The sequence below is a fragment of the Oncorhynchus gorbuscha genome, linkage group LG12, assembly GCF_021184085.1.
Source record: "Oncorhynchus gorbuscha isolate QuinsamMale2020 ecotype Even-year linkage group LG12, OgorEven_v1.0, whole genome shotgun sequence".
Taxonomy (NCBI): domain Eukaryota; kingdom Metazoa; phylum Chordata; class Actinopteri; order Salmoniformes; family Salmonidae; genus Oncorhynchus; species Oncorhynchus gorbuscha.
The window spans coordinates 8990745-9005953 of record NC_060184.1 but is presented as its reverse complement, the minus strand read 5'-3'; the positions used below and the strand labels follow the sequence as shown (position 1 = coordinate 9005953).

General features: G+C 48.7%; 1 protein-coding gene across 1 annotated transcript in view; it reads right to left on the bottom strand.

Annotated features, from left to right (window-relative positions):
- The window catches only part of fntb (farnesyltransferase, CAAX box, beta), a 41815-nt gene that overhangs the window by 13227 nt on the left and 13379 nt on the right, over positions 1 to 15209 (bottom strand). Inside the window, exons 7-9 of the mRNA XM_046291053.1 lie at positions 4465 to 4551; positions 3224 to 3353; positions 43 to 175 (exon numbers count right to left, since the gene is read on the bottom strand). Of these exons, the coding sequence (XP_046147009.1) occupies positions 43 to 175; positions 3224 to 3353; positions 4465 to 4551 (350 nt within the window). The remainder of the gene's footprint in view (positions 1 to 42; positions 176 to 3223; positions 3354 to 4464; positions 4552 to 15209) is intronic.

Here is a 15209-nt window from a genome sequence, read left to right as displayed (position 1 = left end):
ACTGTAGCTAGCTAAACCCTAAAATGTGGTTACTACACCTACCTCCTTTGAAGAGGGCTCTGTGTAGCAGTGGCAGCAGCCCAGCCTGCCAGAAGGAGTAGCAGCCGTCCACCAGTTTGTTACAACGACCCTGGAACCCTCCTTCGTACCTCATCTGTCTGCTGGCCACCCATCGCTACGGAGAGGAGGAGAAGGGAGGAGAGAGAGGTGAGAGAGAGAGAGAGAGAGAAGGAGAGAGAGGAGGAGAGAGAGGGAGAGAGAGGAGGAGAAGAAGGAGAGGAGGAGAGGAGAAGAAGGAGAGGAGGAGAGAGAGAAGAAGGAGAGGGAGAAGGAGAGGGAGAAGGAGAGGAGGAGAGGGAGAAGGAGAGGAGGAGAGGGAGAAGAAGGAGAGGAGGAGAGGGAGAAGAAGGAGAGGGAGAAGAAGGAGAGGGAGAAGAAGGAGAGGGAGAAGAAGGAGAGGGAGAAGAAGGAGAGGGAGAAGAAGGAGAGGGAGAGGAGGAGAGGGAGAAGAAGGAGAGGGAGAAGAAGGAGAGGAGGAGAGGGAGGAGAAGGAGAGGAGGAGAGAGGTGGAGAGAGAGGAAGGAGAGAGAGGAAGGAGAGAGAGGAAGGAGAGAGAGAGGAAGGAGAGAGAGAGGAAGGAGAGAGAGAGGAAGGAGAGGGAGAGGAAGGAGAGGGAGAGGAAGGAGAGGGAGAGGAAGGAGAGGGAGAGGAAGGAGAGAGAGGAAGGAGAGAGAGGAAGGAGAGAGAGGAAGGAGAGAGAGGAAGGAGAGAGAGGAAGGAGAGAGAGGAAGGAGAGAGAGGAAGGAGAGAGAGGAAGGAGAGAGAGGAAGGAGAGAGAGGAAGGAGAGAGAGGAAGGAGAGAGAGGAAGGAGAGAGAGAGAGGAGAAGGAGAGAGAGGAGAGAGAAGGAGAAGGAGAGAGAGTACAGCAGGAGAAAGAGAGGCAGTAAGAGAAGACAGAGTAAGGGTGGTGTTATTATTACAAAAGAGCCTCATCACAATGAGAGAAACTGACGCCATTTTCCCTACAGTCCCACGAAGGCAGCCATTTTCTATCCAAACCAGCCATAGTGTAAATGCCGTGCAGCGTACACAGTGAGAGCTGATGGAGTTTCATCCAGCCTTTCTGCTCTTTAAAACTAGCCAGATGATGGAACCTCATGGGGTTTCATCATCAGAGAGGGTCTAACATGAATTGATATTTGAAAAATGTGGACGTGGTTGCTATAGCAACGGCTAATTGGGAATCTTTCCAAAGCACGAGGACTGGACTGAATCATTATGGAATTGGTTTAAGTACCAGCTGGAGTCCTCAGTCGTGTCTCTGTTTCTGAAGCTGAGGAAGGAAACTTGACAGGTTTCACTCTAACTGCAATTACAGCTTTAGTTTAAAATAAAAAATATGAAAACAAAAACATTCTTATAGAACAAATTCCCTCCCTGTTTGTCAGTTCTCTTCTGTTTAGTGTCTAGTGAATAGGACCTGTTCTGAGAGCGGTGCTGAGCGGTGCGGACTGGTGGCCAGAGGGTTGGGGGGGGACCGGTGTCCAGAGGGGTGAGGACTGGTGGCCAGAGCGTTGGGGGGACCGGTGTCCAGAGGGGTGAGGACCTGTTCTGAGAGCGGTGCTGAGGGGTGCGGACTGGTGGCCAGAGCGTTGGGGGGACCGGTGGCCAGAGCGTTGGGGGACCGGAGCGTTGGGGGGGGACCGGTGGCCAGAGCGTTGGGGGGGACCGGTGGCCAGAGCGTTGGGGGACCGGTGGCCAGAGCGTTGGGGGACCGGTGGCCAGAGCGTTGGGGGGACCGGTGGCCAGAGCGTTGGGGGGACCGGTGGCCAGAGCGTTGGGGGACCGGTGGCCAGAGCGTTGGGGGACACCGGTGGCCAGAGCGTTGGGGGACACCGGTGGCCAGAGCGTTGGGGGACACCGGTGGCCAGAGCGTTGGGGGGGGGACACCGGTGGCCAGAGCGTTGGGGGACACCGGTGGCCAGAGCGTTGGGGGGACACCGGTGGCCAGAGCGTTGGGGGGGACACCGGTGGCCAGAGCGTTGGGGGACACCGGTGGCCAGAGCGTTGGGGGGGGACACCGGTGGCCAGAGCGTTGGGGGGACACCGGTGGCCAGAGCGTTGGGGGGGGCCACACACGGTGGCCAGAGCGTTGGGGGGGGGCACCGGTGGCCAGAGCGTTGGGGGGGGCACCGGTGGCCAGAGCGTTGGGGGGGGTGGCCAGAGCGTTGGGGGGACACCGGTGGCCAGAGCGTTGGGGGGACACCGGTGGCCAGAGCGTTTTGGGGGGGACACACCGGTGGCCAGAGCGTTGGGGGGGGACCGGTGGCCAGAGGGGTGAGGACTGGTGGCCAGAGGGGTGAGGACTGGTGGCCAGAGGGGTGAGGACTGGTGGCCAGAGGGGTGAGGACTGGTGGCCAGAGGGGTGAGGACTGGTGGCCAGAGGGGTGAGGGTTCCTACTGTTCTGGTAGTTTTGGGGGAGTGATCTACACGTCAGCCCATGGGGTCTCTTTACAGACCTGTGCGGAGTCCAAAATGGCACCCTCTTCCCTATATAGTGTACAACTTCTGACCGACCCGGCCTCTGCGCATCCTCATCACTTCAGTCAAATGCTGATCAAGAAAATGGGTTATCAGGGGAAGTAGTGACATGGGATACCTCTGCAGAGAGGACACAGAGACATTGGATGTGTGAGTGGAATTCTGGATAGAACTGAAAGCATTGCTGTAGCTGAATGGTTGACTCAGTTCAGAAAAGAGGAGGAGACTTGAGGTCTGGATAGAACTGAAAGCATTGCTGTAGCTGAATGGTTGACTCAGTTCAGAAAAGAGGAGAGGTAGAGACTTGAGGTCTGGATAGAACTGAAAGCATTGCTGTAGCTGAATGGTTGACTCAGTTCAGAAAAGAGGAGGAGACTTGAGGTCTGGATAGAACTGAAAGCATTGCTGTAGCTGAATGGTTGACTCAGTTCAGAAAAGAGGAGGAGACTTGAGGTCTGGATAGAACTGAAAGCATTGCTGTAGCTGAATGGTTGACTCAGTTCAGAAAAGAGGAGAGGTGGAGACTTGAGGTCTGGATAGAACTGAAAGCATTGCTTGGCTCAAAGCCTCCCTGTTCAAAATGATGTATAACTATATTTTTTTAATAAAGTGTTATCGTCCATTAGACAAATCAGAACCAAAGGAAACAAGACGTGGAACCTGTGATGTTGGTGACTCACCAGCAGAGACTTGAGGTCCAGCATGTGTTCCTTCCCCAGGATGACCATGGCAGCCGTCCCACAGAAGGTGTACCCTCCATGGGCCTCTAGCCCAGGGACGCCCCCGAGACCCCCCTCCCAGTTCTGACAGCTGGAGGAGAACAGGAAGGAGACAACATGGTAGCCGACAGTGAGTAGGCATGAGGAAGACATCATGGTCGCCGACAGTGAGTAGGCACGAGGAAGACATGGTAGCAGACAGTGAGTAGGCATGAGGAAGACATGGTAGCAGAGTGGGTAGGCATTAGGAAGACAGGAAGGAGACAACATGGTAGCAGAGAGTGGGTAAGCATGAGGAAGACAGGAAGGAGACAACATGGTAGCCGACAGTGAGTAGGCATGAGGAAGACATCATGGTAGCAGACAGTGAGTAGGCATGAGAAAGACATCATGGTAGCAGACAGTGAGTAGGCATGAGAAAGACATCATGGTAGCAGACAGTGAGTAGGCATGAGAAAGACATCATGGTAGCAGACAGTGAGTAGGCATGAGAAAGACATCATGGTAACAGACAGTGAGTAGGCATGAGGAAGACATGGTAACAGAGAGTGGGTAGGCATGAGAAAGACATCATGGTAGCAGACAGTGAGTAGGCATGAGAAAGACATCATGGTAGCAGACAGTGAGTAGGCATGAGAAAGACATCATGGTAGCAGACAGTGAGTAGGCACGAGAAAGACATCATGGTAGCAGAGAGTGGGTAAGCACGAGGAAGACAACATGGTAGGCACGAGGAAGACAACATGGTAGGCACGAGGAAGACAACATGGTAGGCACGAGGAAGACAACATGGTAGGCACGAGGAAGACAACATGGTAGGCACGAGGAAGACAACATGGTAGGCACGAGGAAGACAACATGGTAGGCACGAGGAAGACAACATGGTAGGCACGAGGAAGACAACATGGTAGGCACGAGGAAGACAACATGGTAGGCACGAGGAAGACAACATGGTAGGCATGAGGAAGACAACATGGTAGGCATTCACTGTCTTTCTACAGAACGGTGTAAACACGTGTTCACTACGAAGTTATTTTTCTAAAGTACAGGGGACCAAACCCTTGTAATTATTACAGTCCATTTAACTCAGTAGGACTGTCCTATTCTTATGATGTAACGGAAATGTTTATGATCAAAAAGGAACACCAGTTCGACAGACAGACATGAAATAAGTGGTCTGGCTGAGCGCTATACTACAGTACCTGACAATCCACGCGGGAGTGTCCTGGAACAGAGTGGGTGTCATGATGTTGGTGAGAGACGCCACCGACGCAGCGCAGTACGTACTCCTACAACACAGAGAGAGAGAGGTAGGGCTTAATACACAGTACGTACTGCTACAACACAGAGAGAGAGAGGTAGGGCTTAATACACAGTACGTACTGCTACAACACAGAGAGAGAGAGGTAGGGCTTAATACACAGTACGTACTGATACAACACAGAGAGGGGTGGGGCTTAATACACAGTACGTACTGCTACAACACAGAGAGAGAGAGGTAGGGCTTAATACACAGTACGTACTCCTACAACACAGAGAGAGAGAGGGGTAGGCCTTAATACGCAGTATGTACTGCTACAACAGAGAGAGAGAGGGGTGGGGCTTAATACACAGTACGTACTGATACAACACAGAGAGGGGTGGGGCTTAATACACAGTATGTACTGCTACAACACAGAGAGGGGTGGGGCTTAATACACAGTACGTACTCCTACAACACAGAGAGAGAGAGGTAGGGCTTAATACACATTACGTACTGCTACAACACAGATAGAGAGAGAGAGAGAGAGGGGGCTTAATACACAGTATGTACTGCTACAACACAGAGAGAGAGAGAGGTAGGGCTCACTACACAGTACGTACTCCTACAACACAGAGAGAGAGAGGGGTGGGGCTTAATACACAGTACGTACTGCTACAACACAGAGAGAGAGGGGTGGGGCTTAATACACAGTACGTACTGCTACAACACAGAGAGAGAGAGGCAGGGCTTAATACACAGTACGTACTGCTACAACACAGAGAGAGAGAGGCAGGGCTTAATACACAGTACGTACTGCTACAACACAGAGAGAGAGAGAGAGAGAGAGAGAGAGGGGTGGGGCTTAATACACAGTACGTACTGCTACAACACAGAGAGAGAGGGGTGGGGCTTAATACACAGTACGTACTGCTACAACACAGAGAGCGAGAGAGGTAGGGCTTAATACACAGTACGTACTGCTACAACACAGAGAGAGAGAACACAGAGAGAGAGAGGCTACAACACAGAGAGAGAGGGGTGGGGCTTAATACACAGTACGTACTGCTACAACACAGAGAGAGAGAGGTAGGGCTTAATACACAGTACGTACTGCTACAACACAGAGAGAGAGAGAGGGGTGGGGCTTAATACACAGTACGTACTGCTACAACACAGAGAGAGAGAGAGAGAGAGAGGGGTGGGGCTTAATACACAGTACGTACTGCTACAACACAGAGAGAGAGAGAGAGAGGGGTGGGGCTTAATACACAGTACGTACTGCTACAACACAGAGAGAGAGAGAGAGAGGGGTGGGGCTTAATACACAGTACGTACTGCTACAACACAGAGAGAGAGAGGGGTGGGGCTTAATACACAGTACGCTACAACTACACAGTACGTACTGCTACAACACAGAGAGAGACCACGAAAGAGATAACGAGAGAGACCATGTTTGGACCATTCTAGTTTGTTGTTGATGTGGACACCAAGCAATTTGAAGCTCTCAACCTGCTCCACTACAGCCCCGTCGATGAGAATGGGGACGTGTTCGGTCCTCCTTTTCCTGTAGTCCACAATCATCTCCTTAGTCTTGGTTATGTTGAGGGATAAGTTGTTATTCTGGCACCACCCGGCCAGGTCTCTGACCTCCTCCCTATAGGCTGTCTCGTCGTTGTCGGTGATCAGGCCTACCACTGTTGTGTCATCTGCAAACTTAATGATGGTGTTGGAGTTGTGCCTGGCCATGCAGTCCTGGGTGAACAGGGAGTACAGGTGGGGACTGAGCATGCACCCCTGGGGAGCTCCAGTGGATGAGCGTGTTGCTACCTACGCTCGCCACCTGGGGGAGGCCCGTCAGGAAGTCCAGGATCCAGTTGCAGAGGGAGGTGTTTAGTCCCAGGGTCCTTAGCTTAGTGATGAGCTTTGACGGCACTATGGTGTTGAACTCTGAGCTGTAGTCAATGAATAGCATTCTCACATAGGTGTTCCTTTTGTCCAGGTGGGAAAGGGCAGTGTGCAATAGAGATTGCATCATCTGTGGATCTGTTTGGGCGGTATGCAAATTGGAGTGGGTCTAGGGTTTCTGGGATAATGGTGTTGATGTGAGCCATTACCAGCCTTTCAATGCATTTCATGGATACGGACGTGAGAGCTACGGGTCTGTAGTCATTCAGGCAGGTTGCCTTTGTGTTCTTGGGCACAAGGACTATGGTGGTCTGCATGAAGCATGTTGGTATTACAGACCCAATCAGGGACATGTTGAAAATGTCAGTGAAGACACCTGCCAGTTGGTCAGCACATGCCCGGAGCAGAGTACACGTCCTGGTAATCCATCTGGCCCCACAGAGTGAATGTTGACCCGTTTAAATGTCTTACTCACGTCGGCTACGGAGAGCGTGATCACACAATCGTCTGGAACAGCTGATGCTCTGATGCATGCCTCAGTGTTGCTTGCCTCGAAGCGAGCATAGAAGTGATTTAGCTCGTCTGGAAGGCTCGTGTCACTGGGCAGCTCGCGGCTGTGCTTCCCTTTGTAGTCTATAATAGTTTGCAAGCCCTGCCACATCTGATGAGTGTCTGAGCCGTTGTAGTATGATTCAATCCTAGTCCTGTATTGATGCTTTGCCTGTTTTATGGTTCGTCGCAGGTCATTGCAGGATTTCTTGTAAGCTTCCCTTGAAAGCGGCAGCTCTAGCCTTTAGCTCAGTGCGAATGTTGCCTGTCATCCATGGCTTCTGGTTGGGGTATGTACGTACAGTCACTGTGGGGACGACGTCCTCAATGCACTTCAAATCAAATCAAATTTTATTTGTCACATACACATGGTTAGCAGATGTTAAATGCGAGTGTAGCGAAATGCTTGTGCTTCTAGTTCCGACAATGCAGTGATAACCAACAAGTAATCTAACTAACAATTCCAAAACTACTGTCTTATACACAGTGTAAGGGGATAAGGAACATGTACATAAGGATATATGAATGAGTGATGGTACAGAGCAGCATACAGTAGATGGTATCGAGTACAGTATATACATATGAGATGAGTGTGTAGACAAAGTAAACAAAGTGGCATAGTTAAAGTGGCTAGTGATACATGTGTTACATAAGGATGCAGTCGATGATGAAGAGTACAGTATATACATATGCATATGAGATGAATAATGTAGGGTAAGTAACATTATATAAGGTAGCATTGTTTAAAGTGGCTAGTGATATATTTACATCATTTCCCATCAATTCCCATTATTAAAATGGCTGGAGTTGGGTCAGTGTCAATGACAGTGTGTTGGCAGCAGCCACTCAATGTTAGTGGTGGCTGTTTAACAGTCTGATGGCCTTGAGATAGAAGCTGTTTTTCAGTCTCTCAGTCCCAGCTTTGGTGCACCTGTACTGACCTCGCCTTCAGGATGATAGCAGGGTGAACAGGCAGTGGTTCGGGTGGTTGATGTCCTTGATGATCTTTATGGCCTTCCTGTAACATCGGGTGGTGTAGGTGTCCTGGAGGGCAGGTAGTTTGCCCCCGGTGATGCGTTGTGCAGTCCTCACTACCCTCTGGAGAGCCTTATGGTTGAGGGCGGAGCAGTTGCCGTACCAGGCGGTGATACAGCCCGCCAGGATGCTCTCGATTGTGCATCTGTAGAAGTTTGTGAGTGCTTTTGGTGACAAGCCGAATTTCTTCAGCCTCCTGAGGTTGAAGAGGCTGTCAGTGTGAGTGGACCAATTCAGTTTGTCTGTGATGTGTATGCCGAGGAACTTAAAACTTGCTACCCTCTCCATTACTGTTCCATCGATGTGGATAGGGGGGTGTTCCCTCTGCTGTTTCCTGAAGTCCACAATCATCTCCTTAGTTTTGTTGACGTTGAGTGTGAGGTTATTTTCCTGACACCACACTCCGAGGGCCCTCACCTCCTCCCTGTAGGCCGTCTCGTCGTTGTTGGTAATCAAGCCTACCACTGTTGTGTCGTCCGCAAACTTGATGATTGAGTTGGAGGCGTGCGTGGCCACTCAGTCGTGGGTGAACAGGGAGTACAGGAGAGGGCTCAGAACGCACCCTTGTGGGGCCCCCGTGTTGAGGATCAGCGGGGAGGAGATGTTGTTGCCTACCCTCACCACCTGGGGGCGGCCCGTCAGGAAGTCCAGTACCCAGTTGCACAGGGCGGGGTCGAGACCCAGGGTCTCGAGCTTGATGACGAGCTTGGAGGGTACTATGGTGTTGAATGCCGAGCTGTAGTCGATGAACAGCATTCTTACATAGGTATTCCTCTTGTCCAGGTGGGTTAGGGCAGTGTGCAGTGTGGTTGAGATTGCATCGTCTGTGGACTTTTTTGGGCGGTAAGCAAATTGGAGTCGGTCTAGGGCACATATGTCAGAGTCAAGGCCCGCGGGCCACATCCGGCCCGCGAGAAGGTTTTTTTACGGCCCCTGGGATGATCTTGATTTATTATTAGAACCGGCCCGCAGACCGCAGCAAGCCAGCAGCCCGCAGATCTTTTACACGCACCAATACTACATTTCCCACAATGCAACGGTGACGCACCGAGCAGTAGGCTGCTTCATTTCAATATTTATTGGCACAGCAGTTGTCAGCATCACAGTAAAATTAACTTTCAGATACCCATCAAAAATGGCAAAACTGAAGGTGGACACTGAGAACCGGGGGTTTCAAACAAGGTGGGAGTCGGAGTATTTGTTCACGGAGGTAGCTGGAAAACCTGTGTGTCTTCTGTGTGGAGAAAGTGTGGCGGTACTGAAAGAGTATAATCTGAGACGACATTATGAAACGAAACACGCGGACAACAACAAGAATATGGACATGGAACAAAGGCTACAAAAGGCAGAGGAATTAAAACGAGGCCTCAAATCTCGACAGGCTCTGTTCAAAAAAGCCAAATCACAAGGCCAGGCTGCTGTCAAGGCCAGTTTTATTTTGGCAGAAGAGATCGCTAAATCAGCCCGGCCATTTACGGAGGGGGATTTCATCAAAAACTGCATGATTAAAGTTTGTGACGAAGTTTGCCCAGAAAAAAGGCAACTCTTTTTAAATGTGAGTCTGAGCAGAAACACCATTGCCGAGAGAGTAGACCAGTTGTCCATCAATCTAAAAGAGCAGCTTGTGAAAAAGGGAAAAGATTTCATTGCATATTCCTTGGCTGTGGATGAGAGCACCGACATTTCTGACATTGCCCAGTTGTCAATTTTCATCCGCAGAGTGGACTCCAGCCTAAGCGTGACAGAGGAGTTTTTGGCTTTACGTCCTATGCATGGCACAACTACGGGGCATGATTTGTATGAAGAGGTGTCAAGATGTGTAAATGAGATGGAGCTGCCTTGGGAAAAACTCGTGGGTTTGACAACCGACGGAGCACCTGCGATGTGTGGACACAGGAGCGGACTGGTGGAAAAGATACGGGAAAAGATGCAAGAGGAAAACGCGACAGGTGAGCTGACAGCTTATCATTGTATCATACACCAGGAAGCGTTGTGCGGTAAAGCCTTGAAAATGGAGCATGTAATGAGCATCATCACGCGCACAGTTAACTTTATCAGAGCCAAAGGTTTGAATCACCGCCAGTTCAAGGCATTTCTGACGGAGTTAGAAACGGAGCATGGTGATTTGCCTTATCACACAGAGGTGCGATGGCTAAGCCAGGGAAAGGTGCTTCAAAGATGTTTCGAGCTTCGTGAGGAGATTTGTCTGTTCTTGGACAGCAAAGGGAAAGACACAACACAACTCCGAGACGAAATGTTTCTGTGTGAAATGGCTTTTCTGTGTGACATTACGAGTCATCTGAATGCAATGAACTTGCAGCTGCAGGGTCGGGATCGTGTCATCTCTGATATGTACAGTACAGTGAAGGCATTTAAAACCAAACTGACTGTGGGAGACGCAGATGCGGAAAGAAAATTTGAGCCACTTTCCCAGCTGCCAGACCATGAAAGAGAAGCTCTCTACCAGTGCGTTCCCGAGCGCACAGTTGGCTGATAAAATAGGTATGCTTGCCGCTGACTTTCGACGCCGATTTGCTGACTTTGAAGCACAAAAAAGCAGGTTGGAACTGCTCGGTAACCCATTTGCTGTTGACGTGGAAAGCTCACCACCAAACCTCCAAATGGAGTTGATTGACCTCCAATGCAATGATGCACTGAGGGCAAAATATGCGGCAGTGGGTGCTGCGGAGTTCGCCCGTTTCCTCCCCGACACAATGCCCCAGCTGCGCATCCAGGCTGCTCAAACGTTGTCTATGTTTGGCAGCACATACCTGTGTGAACAACTGTTTTCTTTGATGAACTTGAACAAAACATCACACAGAAGTCGACTTACTGCTGAACACCTCCACTCAATTCTGAGGATTTCCTCAGCTCAGAGCCTTACCCCGAACATTGATGAACTTGTGGAAAAGATGGGACACCACCAAGTATCACCCTCAACCTCAAACAAGTGAACATTACTGTGCAATCACATATTTAGAGTTTTTACTCAGTTCAAGTTTAAAAGTTAAAGTTTAATATTTGTTTTCACTGCATGTTACTTCTCCTTAAACAAAGTGTTGTTTTTGATTAATAGATTTTTGCACTTTATTTTATTGTATTTCAATCCAATTATATTTTAAAAATATTTCAGTTGAGTGGATGATAGAAAATTGCTATTATTGTTTTTTTCTTTGAAGTAAATTTAGCCCACTTTTGCTAAAATAGAAAATATAGGCTACTGATGGTGCCTTGAATACCGGTTTCTTTCATTTAATGTTCATGTTATGGGGATTTTTATATAAAGGAAATTTGTCTTTTGTGTCTGTTGAAAATTAAAGATTACTGACAGAGCCATAAGAAAATATTGCTTTATTTATCTGATCATATTGGAATATATTTGTTAGGTTTTCAGTAGGTTCAATTAGGTTCACTAGACTATATGCGTCATTTAAAAATTTTTCAATGAACATTCGAACAGTCCGGCCCTCGGCTTGTAGCTAAATTTTTTATTTGGCCCTCCGTCCATTTGACTTTGACACCCCTGGTCTAGGGTGTCAGGTAGGGTGGAGGTGATATGGTCCTTGACTAGTCTCTCAAAGCACTTCATGATGACGGAAGTGAGTGCTACGGGGCGGTAGTCGTTTAGCTCAGTTACCTTAACTTTCTTGGGAACAGGAACAATGGTGGCCCTCTTGAAGCATGTGGGAACAGCAGACTGGTATAGGGATTGATTGAATATGTCCGTAAACACACCGGCCAGCTGGTCTGCGCATGCTCTGAGGGCGCGGCTGGGGATGCCGTCTGGGCCTGCAGCCTTGCGAGGGTTAACACGTTTAAATGTCTTACTCACCTCGGCTGCAGTGAAGGAGAGACCGCATGTTTCCGTTGCAGGCCGTGTCAGTGGCACTGTATTGTCCTCAAAGCGGGCAAAAATGTTATTTAGTCTGCCTGGGAACAAGACATCCTGGTCCGTGACTGGGCTGGATTTCATCTTGTAGTCCGTGATTGACTGTAGACCCTGCCACATGCCTCTTGTGTCTGAGCCATTGAATTGAGATTCCACTTTGTCTCTGTACTGACGCTTAGCTTGTTTAATAGCCTTGCGGAGGGAATAGCTGCACTGTTTGTATTCAGTCATGTTGCCAGACACCTTGCCCTGATTAAAAGCAGTGGTTCGCGCTTTCAGTTTCACGCGAATGCTGCCATCAATCCACGGTTTCTGGTTAGGGAATGTTTTTATCGTTGCTATGGGAACGACATCTTCGACGCACGTTCTACTGAACTCGCACACCGAATCAGCGTATTCGTCAATATTTCCATCTGACGCAATACGAAACATGTCCCAGTCCACGTGATGGAAGCAGTCTTGGAGTGTAGAGTCAGCTTGGTCTGACCAGCGTTGGACAGACCTCAGCGTGGGAGCCTCTTGTTTTAATTTCTGCCTGTAGGCAGGGATCAGCAAAATGGAGTCGTGGTCAGCTTTTCCGAAAGGGGGGCGGGGCAGGGCCTTATATGCGTCGCGGAAGTTAGAGTAACAATGATCCAAGGTTTTAGCACCCCTGGTTGCGCAATCGATATGCTGATAAAATTTAGGGAGTCTTGTTTTCAGATTGGCTTTGTTAAAATCCCCAGCTACAATGAATGCAGCCTCCGGATAAATGGTTTCCAGTTTGTAAAGAGTTAAATAAAGTTCGTTCAGAGCCATCGATGTGTCTGCTTGGGGGGGGATATATACAGCTGTGATTATAATCGAAGAGAATTCTCTTGGAAGATAATGCGGTCTACATTTGATTGTGAGGAATTCTAAATCAGGTGAACAGAAGGATTTTAGTTCCTGTATGTTTCCTTCATCACACCATGTCCCGTTAGTCATGAGGCATACGCCCCCGCCACTCTTCTTACCAGAGAAATGTTTGTTTCTGTCCGCACGATGCGTGGAGAAACCCGTTGGCTGCACCGCCCTGGATAGAGTCTTTCCAGTAAGCCATGTTTCCGTAAAGCAGAGAACATTGCAGTCTCTGATGTCCCTCTGGAATGCCACCCTTGCTCGGATTTCATCAACCTTGTTGTCCAGAGACTGGACATTGGCAAGAAGAATGCTGGGAAGTGGTGCGCGATGTGCCCTTTTTCGGAGTCTGACCAGAACACCGCCGCGTTTCCCTCTTTTTCGGAGTCGTTTCCTTGGGTCGCTGCATGCGATCCATTCCGTTGTCCTGTTTGTAAGGCAGAACACAGGATCCGCGTCGCGGAAAACATATTCTTGGTCGTACTGATGGTGAGTTGACGCTGATCTTATATTCAGTAGTTCTTCTCGACTGTATGTAATGAAACCTAAGATGACCTGGGGTACTAATGTAAGAAATAACACGTAAAAAAACAAAACTGCATAGTTTCCTAGGAACGCGAAGCGAGGCGGCCATCTCAGTCGGCGCCGGAAGTATTTGTACTTTTTATTGATAAAGCCAGTGACTGATGTGGTGTACTCCTCAATGCCATGGGAAGAATCCCGGAACATATTCCAGTCTGTGATAGTAAAACAGTCCTGTAGTTTAGCATCTGCTTCATCTGACCACTTTTTTTTTTATAAACCGAGTCACTGGTGTTTCCTGCTTTAATGTTTGCTTGTAAGCAGTAATCTGGAGGATAGAGTTGTGGTGTGTGGAGTACAGGTTATCTAGAATTTTTTTCCCCTTTAGTTGCGCAAAATCTAGAGAATTCCTTCGATTTCATGCACCAGCTGTTTCAAATATGCACAGACCCCCCCCCCCCCCAACCTAGCTGAATATCCATGTCATCATTCAGCCACGTTTCCGTTAAACATATGTTATTACAGTTTTTTATGTCCCGTTGGTAGGATATTCGTGATTGGACAATAAACTAGACGAGGTACAATGACTGCACGTTGGCCAGTAATATTGACGGTAACGGCAGCTTTCCTAGTTGCCTTCTGCGGGTCCGGACCAGGCATGCGGCTCCTCTTCCTCTGCGTCGCTTCCTTTTGCAAATAATTGCGATGTCTGCCCTGTGGGCTGTTCGGAGAATAATGCGTGAGTCCTGCTTGTTGTTGTTGTTGAAGAAATCTTTGTCTAATCCGAGGTGAGTGATCTCTGTCCTGATATCCAGAAACTCTTTGTCTAATCCGAGGTGAGTGATCGCTGTCCTGGTATCCAGAAGCTCTTTGTCTAATCCGAGGTGAGTGATCGCTGTCCTGATATCCAGAAGCTCTTTGTCTAATCCGAGGTGAGTGAGTGTCCTGATATCCAGCTGTCCTGATATCCAGAAGCTCTTTGTCTAATCCGAGGTGAGTGATCGCTGTCCTGATATCCAGAAGCTCTTTGTCTAATCCGAGGTGAGTGATCGCTGTCCTGATATCCAGAAGCTCTTTGTCTAATCCGAGGTGAGTGATCGCTGTCCTGATATCCAGAAGCTCTTTGTCTAATCCGAGGTGAGTGATCGCTGTCCTGTAATCCAGAAGCTCTTTGTCTAATCCGAGGTGAGTGATCGCTGTCCTGATATCCAGAAGCTCTTTGTCTAGTCCGAGGTGAGTGATCGCTGTCCTGATATCCAGAAGCTCTTTTCTGACATAAGATACGGTTGCAGAAACATTATGTACAAAATAAATTACAAATATTACAACAACAAAAAACACATAATAGCACAATTGGTTAGGAGACCGTAAAATGGAGGCCATCTCCTCCAGCGCCATTTTTCCATCAGCAGAACCCGAGACAGAGCTGCATTTCCTGACAAAATGTAAAAAAATATAAAACAATTAGAGAGAGTTTCATTTCCACAAATTTGAAACCCTCTGATGAGAATAGGCTACCCGTCCTGTTGGGGGAGGACACAGAGAGCTGTGGGTTGGAAGCGCACTAAAATGCTGCCTGCCATAAGATGAGGGACAGTGTCTGACAGACCAATCAACCTGCAGACCAATGTCCTTTGTGCTTATTGTTCAATGTATGGTTATTTTGTCCGTTTATTGTTGTTACGGTTGACAAGATTGTTGATTAAATTGTTAATATTGCAAATCCCCAAAGTAAGCTTTGGCAATATGTACATTGTTAAATCATGCCAATAAAGAACATTTCATTTTGAGAGCATGAGACACACAGAGCGAGAGAGAGACAGAGCGTGAGACAGAACGAGAAAGTAAGCATTTCACTGCGAGGCCTACACCTGTTGTATTTGGCGCATGTGACTAATACAATTTGATTTGAAAGAGACTGAGAG